The sequence below is a fragment of the Copidosoma floridanum genome, unplaced genomic scaffold (assembly GCF_036245765.1).
Source record: "Copidosoma floridanum isolate Cflo_tuat_1 unplaced genomic scaffold, Cflo_Japanese_pri ptg000020l, whole genome shotgun sequence".
Taxonomy (NCBI): domain Eukaryota; kingdom Metazoa; phylum Arthropoda; class Insecta; order Hymenoptera; family Encyrtidae; genus Copidosoma; species Copidosoma floridanum.
The window spans coordinates 15,981,932-16,004,795 of record NW_028321897.1 but is presented as its reverse complement, the minus strand read 5'-3'; the positions used below and the strand labels follow the sequence as shown (position 1 = coordinate 16,004,795).

Genomic DNA, 22,864 nt, shown 5'->3' with positions numbered 1-22,864 from the left:
ATAGAACATATAAAAAAGAACACGTAGCAAAAAAGACGAAATAACTCATCTTCTGTTGTCACCGTCTAGTTAACCACTCTGAGTTATTTCTAAGAAGCCATAAAGCCATCAAAATTCAAAATCGAGGTTTGTAATTGATTTCTGAGAACTTTATATAGGTACCACTGGTAATGCAAATTTATTGGCTAATATTGCAGATATTATGGACCAATAACGAGAATATATGTATTTTACAGTTGTTAATTTAGAACGTGGATTCTAATGAATTTCTATGGCTGAACATATTAAACAATAAACAGCATTCATTATACCCTAAAAATATAAACCATACAGATAAATGCCTAAGGATTTAGGACACGCATCTGCTACGTTTGAATGACTTATGAATCTCATATTAAGAGGCTAATAGAATGTTTAAATAAGATTTAGCTCACGTACTATTATTATGACTTAAAAGATGTAGAAGATCACAGTCATGTAGTCATAGGTTACTTTTTAACAAATCAAGATCAGTAGATATGTTACTTTAGCCAGATAAAACTTAATTTTTGTGGAAAGAAATAATTACTTGTGCATATCGTAAGTCAAAGAGAAATTAAACTGGACTAAAAAAAGATACAAGTCGTTAGAGAATAGGCATTATCAAAAACTATGAAATAAATCAAACAACTTTTATTAGAATACTTTGAAAATCTTATCAGATTTTTCTTTAATATTAAAGGTACTATCAGATTCATTGAAAAAAAAAAAAAAATTAAAATGGACTGTAGTGAAAAAAGGGTCTTTAAATACTAGAAGATCATCTAAGTCAAAACAATTTACGATGATTTTCTAACTATAGTAAATTATTCAAGTTAATAGCAGATGCTTTTAACTACGCTGTTGAAGCTGCATTGAGTCAAGAAAAAAAAGTTTTTAACCATTTTTTTGCCTGTCTTCAAAGAACTCTTTAAAAAACCAAGATTGAATATAACATAGCTTGAAAAAAGCACCTGGTTTTGTTGCATGCAGTGCATTATTTTCGTACGTGTTTATTGATGAAATAATTAGTTCTTGTAACTGATAATAAGCCATGAAATAAATTGCATGCCAGAAAACAACTAGAAACTAGATATTCAGATTCACTGGTTATAAATACATCTTTAAATACAAGCAGGGTAAACTTAATACCAACGCGCATGCAGTATCTAGAAGTTCAGTAAGACCATTTATGTATGTAGGAAATAATAGAAATAAAAAATTACTATCCTGGAAAGTGATAATGACGAGTTATAAGCTATATAGTGAACAAGAAAGACAAAATTTTAAAGTCAGAAGAAAAAAACACTTAGAATATCGATCTTAACAACTATCAAACATAAAACATTGCCAACGATCTTAAACAAGACAGTTAACATAACAAAAACTAGAAGCGTGACTAGATCAAAAACAGATATCTCTTAACTGACTAGGAGCCCTGAACGATTTTTTGGCTTAAAAACAAACAAGGAACAACTAAAATAAGATTATAGTGTAATTGCCTAAAGAATCTTGAAAAAGTTTTACCGCAGGTACAGAAATCATCTGCATTTTGACCAAGCATATTAGAAATTGTCCCTCAAAATACTTAAAAAAATTCTAGTTCATTAAAAGTAAATGTATCAGAATCAATAGTCTAAACATCACGTGCTTGTAATACTAATAAAAAAATCACTGAAATAACCTAATGGTTGTGAGAATAACAAAATACCACAATTACTAGGAAGAGGTACGACTAACTCTGGTGCTTTATCAAAGATAAGTTTGTTCTTCGCAAATGATCCTAATTATACTAAGAAATCTTAAGAAGAAGATATACAACCACAAGCTTATGACTATAGACAAAGTGGAATACGACAAGAACTGACTGAAACGGGTGTAGACTAAAATACTAATAATAATTTAGACTTAGACACAACGATTATGGAAATCTTCGTCACATCTACTTTTTTTACTAAAAATAAGTTCGATGATATTTTTGAAAATCTATTTAAAACAATGCCAGTTTACTTTAAAAAGGTTAATTTTAAAGAAATACAAAATTCAACGGGAGTATTTAATCAAAGTATTTATTAACGTTCAAAAAAGATTAACAATTACTATAAGCTTGATCAATCTGGTACAGGTTTATTAATTAGATTTACTGATAGAGAAAAGCTGAATTCTGAAGTAAAAGACATATCGACTAAAATGAACACTTATGACCCTAACAATCCTGATAACTTTGCATTAGATAAAAAAATTGTTGATATTTAAAGATATACAACAGATTTTGGCCCCTTGTCAATAAAAATGAGTTAAAAATAAAAATACAACGTGTCAAAAATTATCAATTGTCCCACGTATTCAGCAAGCATTATGTTAAGTTCTAGTAAACCAATGCCTACGATTACAACTATTACTGCAAGAGAAAGACGATCTAAAACACATGACGTTAAACACATACAAGAGCCTCAAAATAACTTAAATATAAATAACAGCAAGCAAATTAACTGCATTGGAAATAAATTAATAAGTCGAAATTCTGCACCTGATTTCATGCTACTATTAGACTTCTGATCTCTACCACTGAATAATCAAAACGAATAGCAATACAAAAAAATGTATGTAAATATTAGTAACAGTAGCAGTAATAACAATCCAAAAAACGTAAATAGAGAAAGCTGATGAACTAAAATATTATCACTAAATATTATTTCACATGCCAAAAAAACATAGTCTATTTTATTAGCAAAAACTGTCAACTAGTTAAATTTGTCTCAAAACTGTTAAGATCGATAGGTGCACCGGACTTCAATTGTTTGAAATGAAAGAAACTAAACGTTGGCCAAATATTAATATTACTTCATAGAGGACATAATATGCTATCAATCATTACTGATCAAGCCCCTTCTAATTTAATAACTCCAAAAGGTCTTGCGAAGGCGTTTTGATTGTTCAAAAAAATATTATTTAGAAAAAGTCTGAAAACTTTTTTAAATTTTGAGAGTTAAAAGTCTTACAGACAAATAAGAACCTAAAATAAGAGTATTCAATCAATAATATTTAATAAAATGTATAAATAAATGACTGTCTGGTATGGTAAGGTTGATTGTCTATAAAATTTAGTATGTTATAAAATAAATTGAGCGCTACATAACCGCCCCATTGGATAATACAACAAAAAGAGCCAAACCTATCAAAAAATAAAAGAACATTATTTTAGGGCCAGGCACAAGAGATCATATTATTAATCACATTTTGTAATGCAGTTAATGTTAAGAGAAGGATTAAGTATATGAAAACAGGAGAAACCCGAGTACTTTACGATATACCTATTAAAGCTTTTAACAGTGTTTTCATTGATACCGTCAATGAATTAAGAATAACTCTTAATAGTAATAGCCTCTTGCTAACAATACAGTCTCATTTAACAAAGTACATTATAAAGGTACCTTTGCTAAATTTAAGATCAAGTATGGTTGCTGAGAGTCTTGTACAAAATGTAATGTTACTTTACAGCGAGCCTAAAGCAATTCTATCAGACAGACATGCCTTATTGATGTGTCATTCATTAGAACAAGTTATAAGAACCCTCAGAACCAATGATCTAACTCGATCAGCATACCTATTCTTAATAAACAGATCACTAGAGTGAATTCATGCCACCCTCGCTGACTTTATAAGAACTTACTTTGAAACTTATGATGACTTAGATGGTTTAGCCAAATTTGTTGCTTTTACATATAACACAAGTGTACATGCAAACAAGGCTTATACTTTCTGAACTAGTATAAGGAAGAGTAGTAAGATTACCTATGAAGATACCTAAAGATAAATGGTTACGAACTTATCTTTTCCATGTACAAAATCTTGTTAAGTGATATTAAGAAATCCAATTTGTGGAAGAAAATCAACAAATTAGTGTTAAAACTTAATATTACGTGTAGGACAAAAAAGTGCCTTCATGTTAAATTTATTACTACTATGAATAACTTCGTAACGTTAAAACAGTTCTAAACCAAAATCAAATTTACTTGAGAACACTAACAGCAAGACCTTACGAAAACACTGAGACACGTTAAAACTCGTTTCCCAGTATTATAATAGCCATCTTAATTGTAATAGTTAGCACAGATTTAAACTATGCAAATCATGGTAATGATAGTAGAGAATCACTTTTAAGGAATCCTGTAAAATGCTATGAACGAATTGGTATTTCAAAAATTAAAAGAGCTGATCGAAAGATAGTGACATGGCTTGATGTTCGTAAATTCCTATTGGACCGCACACCTTTTTAAAAATTAAATGAAACCTTCTAATATTGTATTGTACAATCTGGTTTTTCTAATTACAGTAATTATATGAAAATAAATGTTTTAAACTGATATGTAATGTGATTTGATAGTCTTAAAAAAGCAGTATTAACGTAATAAATACTTTGGCCACCTATGTGGAAGATAACGTTACTTCACCGCATGAAAACAACAAAATTAACACCTCTTAAAATTATTAAGAAAATTTGTTAAGCTTTCTTGAACTAACATAGCTTTCAAACGCTAAAATCAAAAATTTAGATACTTATTAAAAAAAATGTGTTTCACTGTATGAACAAAAAAGCCATATTCTTGCAGCTTCAGTAAATAAATCAAGTAACACTACATAGAATACTATGAAACGCCATACATAGAGTTTATAACAAGTTGCTAACGTTCTTACTCTAGGACAAGATTATACACTTAACAGACATCTGGTACATTGGTCAACTTATCTTAAAATAACTAAGACTAATTTACATAACATTATTTGTTGCTATAAAATTCGATTTAACATCTCGCAAAAACTAAAAAGAGGTCAAGTACATCTGAAGTTATTTCACCCATAAATATCTAAAACAGGATTCTCTATTGATGCTAAAAATTTTAGATCTTTTTATAAGTTCTTTACACCTTGAATTGCAGTTAGAATTTCAGCAAAATAAGCACTCTAAGTAAACTAGATGTTGCGCATTAAAATAATATAACTATAACAGTATAAGACTTGCTACTTGTAGATCAGACACGTTGTAATGTTTGTAGACAACATCTATTTGTAATACGTCAACCTATACAACATTGATCTGCCTCTATAAAACCATCGTTCTTTTACTTAGTAATAGCAGCAGATACCAATCCATGTTAAGGTCAACTCTTTACAAATAGTAAGAAATTAAACAAAAAATTACTGACCCCTTTTAAATTTGGCTGAAACATATTTTACGGATTTTACATGAAAAAACACATCTGCTTAAGGTATTCTTTTTTTATCATGGAGAGAATTTGAAATTTAAGATATTAGGAAATTTTTGCTTGGAGACTTATATTTGAAAATCTTAACTCTTGTTCTTTCTAAGCTAGATGAGAATTTTTTTTTATTTTAAATGAAAAAAGTGGATCTTACAAGAAAAAAGTTTGAAAAAATCTGTAAAAATCTTTATATGGTTGCAAAACATTTTAACATTAAAATTAATTGATAATCATGAAACACAATATTTTGCATGTTTTAAGTATTACCATCGTATTCTACATCTTATTTTCTGTCGAAAACGTTCTTTTTTTTTATTGGACAAGCAATTGTTACTATTGCAAAAAAATTAAATAATCTAGTGTGTTACTTGAAGTCAGAGTCGCAAGTTTAAAGCTCACGTTGTTCTCCGAATGACAGTATGGTTTATGTTATGTTGTTTATAGAAATAGTGTTCTATGTCAAAATCACTAAGTCATCTTTCCGTCAACGAGCATTGATTGGTGATCACCATATGACGTTATTATGACTTGTTCAAAGGCTTTGTCAATTTTTTTTTTAGCTGTTGCATCAATCGAGCCTTGGGCCCAATCTCTTACTAATTCAAGCAACAAAGAGAGCTTATGCTGTTTAGTTATTTTTGAAGTTAAGCGGCTTTACGAGTATTGTAATTATTTTTGCTTCTGCAGTGTCACAGTTTTTGATATAATCATTAGTAGTTCAATTATTTACTTTTATTCAGCAAGCTGATATTTATATAATTATTGTATAGTTTCTACGTTATTTTGCGGTGACTGCATCCTGTGTTTAAAGGTTACTGAGTCCATCAGTAATAAGGGAGCAAAAACCAAGACTATGCCGCCAAAGCAGTCCAAAAGCTCACAAAGCCAAAGTATTCGTAATGATAATTGTCTAAGTAACTGTAAATAAGACATTAAACAAAAAAATTACTCAAATTATGAGAATTTGATGCTAGTAAATTTAATGCGATAATAATACAAATAAGTAATGAGTACCCGAAACAAAAAAATCCGTAATTTTTGCCGTTTGCACTTTAATGATATTAAAAGGAAAAATGATCTATTTAAAAAAATATGTAGTTGAAAAGTTTAAGGTTTTTTAGTCACATGTATTTTATGTATTTATAATGTCAATGATTTTTTTATATACATATTATAAAACATCGTTACATGAAGAATCAGATACTAAAATTGAAAGTGGAGAACCTTCAGGATCTTCTGATGAAGTTGCAACATTAGCGACTGCTCATGTTAAACACTTAAAAAAAGCATCGAGTTTTATACAATCATTGATAATTAGTGTGATAAATAAATCAATCAGATATTCACACAATATAGTAAAAAAACTTTATAGCTTATAAAATAGTAGATTATGGCTCTTGGTTGAGAAGTTGGAGTTTATGGCTGCGCGGTTATGATGGCCAAGGTGAAGCCGAGAGGAAGTGAGTTTTTCATCGTACTTTTGGTAAGAGCCTAACCTAATGTCTTCACGTGACGCTGAATGGTAACGCCGCGAGTCTCCACAGTGAAGGGTCTCGCAATGGCGGCGAAATTAGGATTAGCTCTACCTAGTTCAAAGTGATGTTGCAAGAATTGATTGACTAAAGGTAAAGTGAGGTGGCTAGCCCTGAATGAGCTGGCTAGTGAACAAGCGTCCTCGTTTCAGAATCCTCAGGGGGCTGTCATAAAAAATGACGACACGGGTGTGGAAAGCCCGAGTGACTCCGAGCTAGGGAAAATAAGTGCCGTTTTCTCTCAATAACGGTAATCAAATCTCATGCTTCAACAACTTCACGACTTCAGCTAAGGCGTGAGCAGGAGAATGTTGCATGAAAGGAGACCCGGAACCAGAACTTGACCACCTGGTTGAGAGTCTGAGGTTCTTTAACCTTTTCAGAAAAACGAAGTGCATGAAAAATACTGCGATTGGGGGCAGCGGGTTGTTCTGGTCAAACACCCAATACTTCGCGCGACTCTTGCTTCCATGAGAGCAGATAGATAAAATCTACTAGTGATTACAACAGGAGAAAATGGCAAATAAAGGCGAAAAAGCGCAAAGAGCAACTGACGGACTCTCACATAAGCCCCAACGAGAGTTGCATTGCCCTTCGCAAGACTAGAGAGTGGATGACCCTTCTGAGGACAAATAAGGACCACGGTCCAGTTGTGATCAGAGCTGGGCTTGTCTCAGTTTAAGACCTGAAGGCAGAAGTGCCAGACAAAGGCATGTGTTGCCTTAAGTACACCATGGCCAGTCGAGTCACTTTGTTAAGATTGTGAACTGAAAAGCGGACGATACGGAAAACCTCTTTCCACTGAGATTGGGTGACCTGATAACGAGTCCTAAGTAGGGGATCAAACACGGGGCAAAACCTGACTGGCAGGCTGAGTGCCAACAATTTTGAAAGCTCGGTGAATGGACGTGTAACGTACTCATTCATCAAAACTGTCAAAGACCAACTTGATACGAGGTGGTTAGAATTAAACCACGCAAACACTCAGGTACTTACTGGTCATGAAAACTTCAAGGCAAACCTGCACCGGTTTAACTTGAAGGACAGTAACATCTGTGTTTGCGGGGAAAAGATATCTCTGATCATAGACTTTCAATCTGCCCTAGAACGTATGAAAATCGAAAGCAATTTATGCACAATGTGGGACTTGGTAAGTGGCCAGAGAGCAACGAATACTTCATGTCAAGTCAAGAAACCTTCGCTGCTTTCTTGGAGCTTTGCAGATCCATTATGATAGATGCAAGCAACGAATACTTCGTGTCAAGTCAAGAAACCTTCGCTGCTTTCTCGGAGCTTTGCAGATCCATTATGATAGATGCATTATGATAGATGGATAGATGCAAGCTCTGAAAGTGTGGAGAGAGCTTGAAAACATTTTCATTTAAAAGATGAGTATGAGAGACCAGAAGTAAGCTGTCCTTAGGGATTTGCGCCCCTACTCATTCGCAACAGACGATGCGGTTCTGGGCGGAAGCCGACGGACACGCCGCCTCGAGGTGTCCCCGTGGATGCGGCCATTGTCAAAGCTGTCTGCGAACGGTTGGATCTGAAATGACTAATTAAAAGTCGGGGCAGCTGATGACCGTAACGAAAGTGTCTGTCCCAGACTCCAGTTGTATAGATCATAGAAACTCAATAATATTAACCTTCGGGTCTCCTTAGAGATACAACTGGTACGACCAATGGGTGTCTAGATTTTTCTGAAGTTAGACCTAAGGTGGGTCTTGCGCAATCGCAGATGGGTTACTTCCAAATTCCCTTAGTACCTTTTAAGAGACTGCAAACCCCAATCAGTGGCGATCTGTTTGGAAACAGGGAGAAGCGCCAGCTGGTTACCCTGGAGAATATTGCTGTGCACTACTTCGTGCGTCGTCATCCTATTGTCCAGCCGAGTATCGTATAGTACTTTTCTTCCTCTCCTAGTCAAAAGTACGATTTTAATTAATAAAACCTGTACATACAGCATACACTGATTTGTATAGGTATCAAGGATGTATGCGCAACCAGTGTGAGCTTATAAGCTAACAGCTCGTTGCTCGATTATGCTTGCTTCTGTGCTGCTGTGCAAGTGTGTGTTGACGCCCGTTAACTCTGCAACGGCCGAGCCGAAGGCCAAGCCTTACAGGTCAGGGGTGGGCGTCAAAAAGCACATGCACAAGTTAACAAAATCAAGTCATAGGGATAGACACAAAATCACAAAGAAAATAAAATATAAACATGTAAATTTTATTAAACTGCAAGAACAAGTTTTTATTTATTCATTATTTGACATCAATAATGATTTATAATTTATCAATAACAGAGGACCACCGTTGTTTTTTTTGTTACTTTTTTTGATTTCGTCTCTGTACGATATCCTCAACTATCTCATTATTCGTCAACACACAACTCTACACAATACTGCTGTGACACTAAGCTCAAGTTAATTGATCTCGGCTCAAAAGGAAAAAAGTCGTGTCTTGACTGTAAACAAGAAAGACTCTTTCTTTCCAAATAGACAACCCAGGAGGTACGTACTTTCAGCTAGAAGAGGGAGAAAAAAAAGTTTTTAGTATTAATAACGATGGTCCACATAATAATAGAGATGACGATGACGATATGAAGATTGTTACAAAATTGCAAAAAAATTTTAATACTATTGACGATTGCACTTTAAAAAACTGATATTTACATTTTTTTATAATTAACTTATAAAACTTTTTGAATAAATTAAAATTTTTTTTATAAATTACTTATAAAAAAAATAGAGTTTACTGTTCTAACTGCTACTTAGCATATAATTACTTATGTGAAAAATGTCGCATAACTGTAATTTACGCTTTTTCTGGAAACTACGCGTTCGATAACAACAACTATATTGAAGATGTTCATTGGAGAATGGATCAAGCAACAATACAGTCATTTTCTTTTTATTTTTAAGTTGATAAAGACTGATTGAGAATTAACAGTTTTGTTGCTATCCATCTTTTTCGAAGATAACTCTTTAAATTTATTACAACACATTTTGAATGTATTAACAAAATATAGTACATTATGTGACGAGTGCGCGCATCACGTCTTGCGCACAAGTTACATATGCTATTTTTTTAAACAGTGTGTCCAAAACAGTAAAGAAGATCGACTTGATCTTAACAAAATGTTTTTATCGTGCTTTTGTTTGTTTTTTATTGTCATTTTTGATATTATTGTAACATTAAAATTTATAAAATTCAATTTAATTTTCTTATTTTTGTTTCAGATTTCCATTGTTTCACAATTTTCCTTCTTATTACTTCTTTTTCTTTTTCTCAATGGCGATCTAAATGTAGCATTTTGTGTGGTAGTCGGAACATAGTCCACCTTTTGATATTGTGAATTGTCCTTCAACTTGGCTTTGACATTATTTATATCTACAGTTGCATTATTAAATCTTATATTAGACGTAGAAGGAATTCGATTTCCATTTGCATAAGAATTGGCGAGCAGTGTTGTTAAGTTGATTACATCTGTCATTTTTTACTTATTTTTTTTTTGTTCTAAAGCGACTTTTCGACATAGCTTCTAGCTACTGTCACCAATTTTCAACCTCCGTGCTCATTAGATGGTTTTCATTACCTCCGCAGTCTACAAGCAACGTTGCCGAATTCCTTCTTAAACTATGGCCTGTATATAGTTCAGGATCTGGTAATTTTAACCATGTGGCTACAATTTTTGGAACTTTACCAATTTTATTCACTCCTACTGGCTGACGTTAACATTTATCTTTATTGTAGAACAAAAAAAAAACGATCGTGTGACATATCTTTAGGCCTTAAGATTGTGAACATTTTGCAGATTTTGTAACAATCTCTGGAAATAGTAAATGACCGATCAATGTCATTCTTCGTCTCTTTGATGTCTACGATATAGCTGTCTGAGGTGTCTTTAACATCGTTAAGAGTTAGATTTGCTAGTTCACTTCGTCAACATGCACCACTATTACCAATAATAAGAATAACCTAAAAATAAAATTACTATGATCGTATCACTTAAAAAGCGTAATTACAAGAAGTAAAAAAAGCCAAGTTCAATAATTTACTTTTTTACATCAATACACTTTATTTGGAGCTTCATTGATAAATTGACGAATTACAGTAGGCTCACAAATCTTGGCTTTTGTTTTCTTGTATCTCACGTTTTTTTTCTATATAAAAGCAAGCAACGTGTGATAATAGCCCAGATCGATGTGATCAAAATTTTTGACACATATTTTAATCATCGAATATTGTGTCCATAAAGTTGGTGAAGCATGTTTTTCAGAAAGCTCTTTAAAATACGCTATAAATACTTCTTCAAAGAACGATGTTGTCTTCTTTTCTGAGTACCATGTCTTGAATGCATTGTAAGCTGCAGTATACTGCCATTTTGATTTTTTATGCAACAAATTCATAGCCACTTCTTAAACCGCTTTAACAATATCAGGCGGTAACTCATCTCCATAATCAGCATCATTTGATTCACTGTCTGAGCTCATATTTAAAATTAATTATGTGAACACGCACTTAGAAATTGCTAATAATGCGCACGAGCCTTAATTACGCAATACAAGAATCAATCTGATAAGCAGGCGTAGGTTTATGCTGAATAATTGATGCGCTATTGCGAGTCACTGCTATTTGTTTCTGCTAGGTTACGAAATTTTCTCACGCACTGGTGCTGATTTTTTCACGTACGACTTAAAGCAGTGAACAAATAGCGTTCCTTTATAGGTGCATGTGAAGTCGATCTTCGCACACACTGTTCTAAAAACTTACTTTTTGGACAAAGTAAGTGTGCAATAGAAAAGTAATAAACGTTGTATGTATCTTACACCATTGAGAAAATTTAAAAATGGCAGGTAAGTGGCACTTAAACCCAACATCATATGGCAGATAACCATGTGACGGAGTCAGTAAGACTGTAAAATGACTTTCTGCTGGAGCAAGCCTTCAAGAAAAGAGTAATCTCATCCGTGAATCCAAATAGTTATTTGACTGAAATACGGAAGATCTACTGAGTATAACTTGTATAACATATTGCTATTTAACTAATAACTAGTACAAATAAAAAGAAAAACGACTATCAAGACTTTGAAAAAGCTGTAGTAATAAAAGCAACTATAATGAACAGTTGTATAATTTAAATCTTAGTTTAGGAATTGGAAGCAAAGCAATTTTTTTTATAAAAGGAAAAAAAAATTGTCAAAGCTTTTTTCTAAGAAGTTAATATTGCAGTTTTGACAAATATTCACACAAATATTATGACATTTAGATAAAAAATATGCAAGAACAATAGTGATAAACAAAAATCCTAATTGGCAACTTTTTTCCCTGAAACAATTTTACTATTTTTAAATGTACTGTAATTTATTATCAAATGTCATGAATTTATACATAACATTGTTCTATTGACAATGTAAAACGTATAAAATGAACTAGTATTTTTGAGATAACCTAGAGAACAACGATATGTTACTCTCTTTACAATAAACTTAAGTACTAGATCTCTGAAAATAAGATTTCAAGCAAAATCTCTCATTTTTTAAGAAATTCATACGACCAATGGTATACAAGCGAATGTTTGCATCGATGGCAGCACATTCAATACAATCACTCTATATCCTCCATACATGCTCTTTTCCTCAATATCCATTATATTTAAGACTCATGATATCAAAACACATTAATTCTTCTTCAAAAAAATTTTCCTTAAAAATAAATAACAATAAGACAAATATCCTCCCCGGGTACGTTTTAAACACATAAACCTCTTGTTTACTAGATGGTTGCTCTACCACTTCAGCTACTAAGAAGCCGTACTTTCACTCGCACCGTAAGTTTAGATAAGTTTCTTATTCTAAATTTTCAGAGCTGTCCTTCACCAACTGTCTAGTAATCATAAGGTTGTTCGTTAGATCCGAACCCGTGAAGGATATTTTTTTCATTTTTATGTATTTCTTAGGAAAATTTTCTTAAAGAAGAATTAATGTGGTTTGAGATTATGGGTCTTAAACATAATTGATGTTGAAAAAAAGGGCATGTATCGAGGATATAGAGTACTTGTGTCAAAAGTGCCGTCATCGATGCATATGCACCTATTGATACAATGATTTAGGTGTATCAACATTTGCTTGTATACCATAGGTCGTATGAATTTTTAATTCACCGCCAAGCATTAGAGTCACAAAACTTCTTTAATTTCTTATTCTCTCTTGTTTAAAAAAAAAAAAATTCCTTTAACAAATGTTTTTTTTTTATGCAGAGTCTGTTATAGAAGTTTCATCTATTGCATATCAAAAATAGGTGTGTCAGTGTGGTAATCCATTTGTAAGAGAATCACCCTTTCACGATAAAATGAAGGCATGTTTATCAATATTATGAAAGATTATATGGTTCTATCAAGTCATGTATGAGACTAATAAAAAAAACTTATTTAATGAATAAGTAAGAAATTTCTATGCTATTGCTACGTAGATAAGAAGTATTCAAACACTATAAAATTATATCCACACAAAAAATGCAAAGTCAACGGGTTATTAGAAATAAGAAATTATTTATTTTTATGAGACCTATTAACAAAAAAAGTGAAGAGTACAAATCTCTTAAAAATAATTTAAAGGTGTACGGGAGAAACACCTGAACAAACTGTAATCAGTAGACATAAGATTATAACTCAGATACATAATACCTGTTAGGTAGAGGTAAACTTGAATTTAACTAGAGCTAACGAGCGTATGCAGATAAAAAACTAAATAAACAAAAAAAATACGCCACGTAGAAAAAATACGACTCGGAAAAAAAGGAAACTCGAAGTTCTCTTTTTATTTTTAAACGTCATGTCGTTAAAACTTCTGTCATAATGTCTGTCATCATAATGATAATAACAATCATTATGAAAAAAACAAGAAGTTATTTTAAAAAAACTACAAAACGTAGTGTCTCAGAAAAATGCATTTCATACACCAACAATTAACTGAACTTAGAGCCCCAATTAACTAAAAAATAAGAACCAAAAGAACATGAACCAAACGAACTTTATTTTAACATTAGGAAGAAATCTAACAAATCTCAATCACTCAAAACTTGACCTCTAATGAGATCACAGTGTTAACATAAAAAAGCACCTAATTTCCTATTAACACAGTTATACACAACTAACTTTTACTATTATTGACGCGAACGACTGATTCATTAAATCTGACGAAAGACAAAAAAAAAGAACTTACACATCTACTTTCAGATAAAATCTACTGTTAGCCAAGCAGAGAAAATTTTTTTATGATTATCACCAAAAGGTGGGAAAAATGTTCGATTAGGTATTATTTCAAAAAGACACATATGTTCTCTACCATGGGTTATAGAAGAAGAAAAACGTAGAGAGACTTCTAAAGCCATTTATCTGGATTTGAAACTCTAGAACATTGTCATGCTGTTAGAGATCGACAGAAAAGTATATTCTAAGAATGTATAAAAAACATCAATTTTGAAACTGCTATTTTATTATTGCAGAATAGTCAGCCTTAATGTCACACAGAATATGCCAAACCCATTCAAAAAATGTTAAGAGCTAAGTATAAGACAAATATGGAATTTTTTTTTTTTTTTTTCGTCAAGAACAAGTTGAGTTAAGGACATATCAAAGGCATGTTAGCTTATTCAAATAGAAACAATGTCTTAAGACTATACAAATAAAACGAACTTTCAATAATACTATGGATTTACGAAAGAAAATAAAATCAGAAAATAAACGATATTACAGGATCGTACTATTCATCAAGCTACATTTTACGTCAAGAAAATACGTCACAAAGCTCTAAGGCTCTTATTTTAAGCTTGAATCAAAAATTAGTGAATTTATGTTTTGTGTAATTATTACTATTTCGTATTTAATTCATACGAGAAGACATGGATCTTAATACATATAATCCAAAAAAATGAGTTTTATTATAGTTACTTAAAGTATTTCAATTTTTAAAGTTAAACATAAGTTATAATTATCGCAGTTTTAACTTTAAATGAATTATATGTAACAAATATGAATTAAACTTTGCATGAATTTAAGCATGACTTTTATTTACTTACATGCATGTGCAGAGTTAATTTAAATAGATTTATCTTACATATTAAAAAAAAACATATAGATACACACTTGTTTAATCAAGCACATGGAGTAACTGTTTATTACATTTACAAAAAAAATACATGTATAATGGACAACCCAGACCTGAAAATCGTGTAATTTGACCTAAAAATAATGGCCCATGCACGCCGATTCAGTATATTGTTGCAGCGAAGGAATACCCAACTAATGCTGCTGCTAGAGCAAACCTTTTAAGAAGGTCTAATCCAATCCGTTTACCAAAATAGTTATTTGACTGAAATATAGAAGCTTTAGCAAGTGTAACTTAAACAATATGATGATATTTAACTAATGCTCAGTACGAAGATCAAGAAATACGACTATCAAGACTTTTTGAAAAAGCTCTGATAACAAAAGAAGCTTTGAAGTACAATTGTATAATTTAAATCTTACTTTACGAGTTAAAAGCTAATAGTAATGTAAAATTTATGTATAAGCTGAAAGTATTAAACTAATTGTAACTGTAGAAGCCCCTGCAGATAATTATGAAGACGAAACTGCTACAAGATTACGATCAGTAAGAGTAAACAAAAATAAGAAAAAAATAGTGTAATTATTAAAAACTCTATAGTGTCAGCTCTACTACAAAGCTTTTTCAACACAAGTATCTAATTAAGAATGTTTATTGTTGAACTAAACAACAAAGACCGAAAACATGCTGTCTCCATTTATATAACATATGAAATCCTAAGTGGGTGAAAGACATACGATGCAGTGTGGTAGACTTCATAGCGTAGCAGCCAAAAAATTTAAACACAGAAAATTCAAAAAACACAAATACTAATATAAATAGCAAAACTGAAAGTACATTAATACAGCTAGTCTATAAATTGAATGCCCTTTCTCTTAAATAAATGTCAGAAGTGCCAGTGACAATGACAAAAAAAAGGTTGATGAGGCTTATGATAAGGTTCAGCCCGTTAAACGACACAAGATATCGTCTATTAGATAATAAACAAAATGACAGAAGGACTACGTTTATAGTCTTCATTACGCATTGTAATGCAAAGTCAAATACAAGAGCCTTAGCCGAGCCTAATATTTATGGAGTCTTAAATTTTGAAGATGATAATAACGATTTAGGTCACTGTGGTGAATAAGAAATGACGATTTATTTTTGATGTAAGAATGTTGTGTATAATGCAAATATTGAAATGCACAGCTTTCCATGAAAAATACAATAAAATATGATTGGCATTACCAACCATGTACTTAACATAGTGTCACAGCAAGTCTTAATGTATTTTATAAATTAATTATAGGACAACAACAACAACAAAAAATTAACAACCTTGACAATCCAAAAACGTGAAAAAAATAAAAGCTACCTTTTTCTCTCTCAGGCACTTTTGATAGTCAGATGTTCCTTTAGTAGAAAAAATAGGGCCAGCTCCTTGTGCACATTTAACAAGGTCACTTACTAGGAGTCCCTTGGAACCCGCTTCGCAGGACTTCTGGACCTAGTCCTTGGTCCAGCTAAATTCGCCACTAGAAAAGAGAGCTATCACTTCGTTCACAGAAACATAAACCAATTATAAATATTATTATTTATGATTATTATAATTTATACAATCGTTACTCTTTTTTTTTTGCATAATTCCTGATATGCGTAATAACTTTATGGATTAATTACAATTTAATTTGCTGTATGATATTATATTTTAAGTATTACAGTAATACTTTGATAGAAAAAAACTAAAACTAATGTCATTATGGAAATATGTTTATTGTTATAGTACTTATAGTAAGACGTAGTAAGTTTGAAATATGTCCAAACGCGTCACAAAGCACTTGTCAGTGATGGTAAATGGCAAGAGTTTCATTGGTAGCTCTTTCTCTTCTTCACGTATCTGTACTTTGCTGTTACATACAAAATCCTAATGTAAAGCTCAAAGACTACAGCATTAGAAATAGCTATAGGGCTTGGTCTTACTCTGCTTCCTTGATTTCCACATGTATCCTAGAGATGTGTGTCTGTGATGACAAGAGTATTCATTCGTTAACGGCAGCTATCGGTGTGTTGTTGTACCAAGAAAAAGTATTGTAATGGTAGCCAATCCATAGTGATATGCTGGCAAATAGTGTGTAGTGGGCCGAGTAGCATACGGTGTGCCTACGGGGCAAGACAAGAACATATCCTCGAGTTTGTTGCGAGGTTAGCGTTGGAGTAGCACAGCGTGATATTGGGAGACTCTTACCAGCTCAGACACCGTTAAGTCCGAGACTCTGGTTACGCAAGCGCAAGCATGCCCATACACGGAAATCCAAGCTCCTTGGTGCCCTAGATACAGATAGCATCACTGAGAACATCAAATTACATTTCGCTAGAGATATCCCAGTAGGTAAACATATCTAGTGTTAGTACTGTATGTTGTGTTGTGTAGAAAAAGCCATCCCTAATAACCCTACCTTAGTGCATTAGACTTAATTAAAGCTCCCTCGTGAGTTACTAGGTAAAAGACAAAAAATAAAACGAACTGAAAACATAACAGCAAGCCATGATGCTGGCATCGTTTCCTTTGTGGTGTATGGCTCTATGACTCTTATCTTAGTGGCTTATATTTTTTTAGATAATTTATGAGCTAATATTCATACAATGTCTTGTTACCTTAAATCACTTTGGGTGGTGCCAAGTGCAGCTGTAAAAGAGTAGTCACTCAGTGCATGTGTTATATAAGTATATAAGTAAGTGTTCTTTCAATTAAGTAAAAAGACATTCAATCCTACATAACTATACTATACTACTAGTTACGACAACAAATGCTACACAAGACCTGTGAGAACCTAATCCCTTTTTAAGCAAATTATACAATAAAGTAATAACACACGTTTGCTATAAGCCCGTGCTATTGTGTCACAATAGATATTTTGGAGATTATTTCTAATATATTTAAACATGTAAGGTAGAATAGCTTTAAAAGAGAAGGGTAAAGATTTAAAACATTTTTGAATTTCTTTACATATTTTATTTACCATGATTTATTCCTCAACTCAACTTAAATTACTTATACATGTAAAACTCTATATGGGTGATTCTGCTGTAACTTGCTCTCATGAAGTTAAGAAATTTTTTTTTAAAAAGTTTGTTTTGAAAAAAATTTTTTCCATGTTACTTTTACTGTACTCATCATTAACAACAAATATCTAAAACGAAGCAACTATAAAATTTGCTGGTCAAAAGTTATACGAAATTTTATAAAAGTGAGTTTTCATCGATTTTCGAAAAATTGGATTACTTTTTAGCACGTGTAGCTTAGCTCCTTTAACAGTTCGAGTGTTCTAACTGGGCTTAAATAAAATCTGAGATAAAGACCTAATAATTAGAATAAATCTTTTTTCGATCTTGTGACTCCATTTAAAAGTTACAGCTGTTTAAATTAGAGCGTTATTATCGCTGATAATGTGATTTTGGCTAAAATTTAGTATTTTTCATAAAATCACTACAACTTTTCATTCAGGGCATAAATTTTAAAGCTCTTTATTTTAATTATCAGTATAATGTTTTTGCTTTCATTAAAGCCCAGATAAAGTCACCTAATGAAGTGCACTTCTTGGTTACCAACGTTGGGAGCAGCACCACCGTTTCTGCATTCATGTAGCGAAAACGGGGGAATTGAATAAAATCCCGAGACATGTATTTTTTTTTAGCCCAACAGTAATGCAAAAAAAATTTTAATGGGATTGATTGCTCTAAAACGAAAAAAAAAGCACTGTATGGTGAGGTACGGTCAGAATGAGAAAGTTTGGAATGAAATTTTCAAAATTGGTAAAGCTCGTACGACTCATAGACGTATTACAATGACTAATCCACCCATGATTTATTTACTTGCCTCTAATGCAATAAGAAGCTGTAGTTTGCGTACCTGCAAACGCATACCAAATGGTTATTCCATGGGGGTTGGAACGGAATGAAATGTTTGTACGCGGAAAATTCACAAAAAGAAGAGCTTGGCTATTCGATAGGTAACAACTTAAGGTTCTACTATCACAAGTTTAAAAAGTTACTAGTGGTAAGCATTTCCAATCCAAAAAGTTACTATTTTGAGCAAATTTTTGTTAAAACCGCGATTAGGGTAAAAATATGTCGACAAAATGTGAGCAGTGAAAAGTCACTCGTCTTTGTCGATTTTTGGTGTGACTAAGGTACAAATCTTATCACCAATAGCTAAAATATACGATACTTACACGCCTAAGTGGCGTATAAGCCTTACTATTTACCAATGGAAGCTTTTATGAATAAAAGAAAGTTGTGGACATGAGTCGGGATAGAAAGTTTGACTCTATAAAATCGATTATTGATGAGGGAATTATTAATACATCGATTCAATGAAGGGATCAATATAATAATATAAGATAGTATGTGAAGTAAATTTAACAACGTTCGACGCAATTAAATGCTTTTACAGTTTAGGGTTTCTTTATGGCACGTGAGTATGAGTACCGGACACGATCTGAGCAAGCTACAGCAGAATCACGCATATACACATTTATTTTACCGAGGACAGTAATAGCTTTCAGAAGGGAAGACAGCTAACTTGACAGATAACTTTCAGAAATCAATTCATAATTTCTTTTCGTAATAATGAAACCTGAAGACTCTTAAAGAAGTCATAATTAAGAAAAGTTCTCCTCTAAGAAAGCTAACTAAGTTCTTTGTGGCTCTCAAAAGTGTCAAGAGACAAACACAGGGAATAATTAAGTCTTAACACATGGAGTTAAAAGGTGCTGGCCCTATTATATGTAGAGCAAAGAAAATTTGATTAAAAACTCACTCTAGGTATGTTTCTTGACGCACCAATTTAGTTAGTACCGTTCCACCACTTATAAATTGTAAACTTATTTTTTAATAATTCTGCCAAGTGTGCTACTTGTTATATTATCATGCTTACCCTGATATTGCTCTTATAAGTGTTAACATAAGTGTTTTAAACTCTTAATAGTGATGGAGAAAATAATAAATGTATTTTATTAAATAATAATAAGATATCCTTTAGTTGATTGATCATGCAATAATAATATAAGAAGGAAGCGAGAATAATAATACAACATAATAACAACATTGTAAAGATAGATAAAAAGCCTATATAAATCTTCATGGAAAAAAAATTAGGTGAACCAGTTTACAATCTTCTAATACCTCTATTACGGTAGCAGTTCCTCTTCTTTTTATTTTTCAACTGGTAAAGTCCGTTTTTATTATCTAAGTATTTATCTATGTATTAGTAAAAAAAAATCAAGAATCAAACGCCAATTAGTAATTTACTTTATCATTAACTGCAGATTTCAAATTGGCTACAGCTGTCCAAAATGCAGTATCGTTAGTTTTTGTAGTTATAGCTGCAGAATAAGTGGAATTAAAAGTTTTCATAATTATGAATGTAAAATACTTCCAGCTCTGATTGGTAAGTAACTAATTTAATTTGAACATTCAAGTAACTTTAAGTGATGCTACATATAATTTTTAAAAGAAAATAATGGCCCGTCAGAATCTCGGATGATTTTCCTTTCCTTAATATTGAGTTACTAAAGATTCAGTAGGTGTCTGACACATGTCTTTAGTAACTTAATGAAGTAATGAAAGTTTCTCTTAATCTTATCTATTTTAAAGTTATTAGTCACACTATCCACCTAACATTTCTCTTAACTCTTAACAGCGTAGAAGTCAGTGCTTCAACCAAGGCATGATCAACAAGTTCTTTAACCACAAGATTTTCATCACCAATTTATGAGTAAATACAATGTTTTGTTCGGTTTCAAATAACAAAAGATAAAAGTGCAGCTCATGTTAATGAGGTTGAAACTGTAGTTGATTTATGTAATTGTATTTCTTTTTAAAGGTGTTATTTCAATTGAACCAACTGTATTGTCAAAATTAAATATAAGAATAATATATTTAGGTAGGAGAGAGATGAGCTTCAATATTTTAGTAAATCAATACTTAACAAAGTATTTATACTTATTACAGTGTTGAATAGAAGATAAAACGTTTTTTTTGGTAGCACTTTACTATAACAGTATTAATTTCATTCGAAAAAATATTCTGCTGTTTTGCTATAATATAGATATGTGTTATCATTTAATTTTAATGTATAAACGTGTGAAAAAATATAAAAATCCAACACTTTATTATAGGTTAAGCTTGCTTATTTATTAAAACAGGTTTACTACTCTTCATACATCCATCTTGTCAAACCATGGAGCCAACAAAAAAACGAGATACATGCTGCGCTACCTTTAACTATACGAATAAAAAAGTCAGCTGCAACCAACAAATGTACATCACAGACACCTTTACAATGTCTACTACATTGCAGCAGCAATAATAAGAAAACGTTAAAGAATTTGACCCTTACTTACAAGAAGTTACTTTATATGTACAAGTATCTTACATGCCAACCCCCTATTACTGTTTCTTAAGGAAAAAGCTTTTTTATTATACCCTGATAAGAAGTTTACATTCCCATCCTGATTTCAGTCTTGGAAGTTCTGCATTTCTGACCAGAAAGGTGATGTTTTGTCACTCGCTAACGTACTGCGCAGCTCTATCCTCGTTACTTTCGTTCGTCAGTCGTCAGCTACTCATGTGTATATAGCCATGAGCAACAATGTACTACACTTAGCTGACGAAAACTGAAACACTTAGATCATAACCTCAATACTTATGCCTTGCGAATAGACAGATGGCAAAGTATATCATTATTAATTTAAGCTACTTAGTAGTGTTATACTCAACGATCGAAAATAATTAGGTACTTAATCTGTGTACGTCTAAGTACTGGAAGCAATTGTATGAGTACATAAATAAAGCTTTTATTTTATTTTCATGTAAATTTTTTACCTAAGATAATGTAGATTAAATAAAAAAGTAGACTAATTATGTACTGTCGATCTTCACTTTATTCGTTAAAAACGTGTTACAGCTGTTTCGGTATCACAGTACCTTTGTCAGACAGATGTACATCAAGACTTAATGATATACAGCGTTTTATCAAGAACATACACGCTGGACCGTGCTCGACAATCAGATAACAGGGAACATATACATACATAAATTCGTACATTTATACGTACACTCACAAATGCATACATTTCGTATATAGTCAATAATACTGGTCATTTCAAAGCTAAATTAAGTAGAGGCGAATTATTTAAATTTATCATGTCATTTAATAAGGTATTAGAGTTTTTTAATTCATTAATTTCTAGTGCTTCTAATGCATCTAATTGAATCCTTTGTTACATGTGTGTAAAATCTTAAAATTGATATTGTAAATATGATTACATTTAAGAATGTGATTGGCATAACTAGAAGTATCTAGTTGTTTTTCGTAGGCATTTTCGTGTTTCTTGATTCTGAACTTGAAAGCTCTATAGAATATAGAATATTTAAAACAAGCTGATACAAGCTTTCTGGTTACCTTGTACTTCAAGCTCATACTGCGTTTAAGAACATGCACGCAAAATTTGTGGTTTTATAACGAATGTATAAAGCATCAACTAGTACCCAAATACATTTCGATAAAAACCAACTTCAACAACTCGTCGGCAAAGAAAGCAGTGGCCGGGGCAATTAGAAGATGGCTAGTGGAAGATAGAAAAAAAGCATACATCAAAAGAGACGTTGTGAGTGTTTACCTTAAAGTGGTTCATACTGAACTCTTATCCAAACTCCGTAACATTGAATTTACGGCACTTGACAGTGATGTAAGAGTGAAAATAGATTGTATTATTCGGAAAAAGTACATAACACAAAAAAATAAAGTAAATAGACTGAAACATTTTAAAAGAATAAACACATCATACACAGACACTAACACTAATAATGAACATAGATATTCTGACCAAAATTTTTTCAATAGATTCGTTAATTTGTCAAACAATAATTTTTCAGAAAAACGAACCGCTTTACTAGAG

General features: G+C 32.0%; 1 protein-coding gene across 1 annotated transcript in view; it reads left to right on the top strand.

Annotated features, from left to right (window-relative positions):
* The window catches only part of LOC106636872 (uncharacterized), a 204,740-nt gene that overhangs the window by 35,833 nt on the left and 146,043 nt on the right, over positions 1-22,864 (top strand). Inside the window, exon 3 of the mRNA XM_023392246.2 lies at positions 20,231-20,352. Coding sequence (XP_023248014.2) covers positions 20,231-20,352 — 122 coding nt within the window. The remainder of the gene's footprint in view (positions 1-20,230; positions 20,353-22,864) is intronic.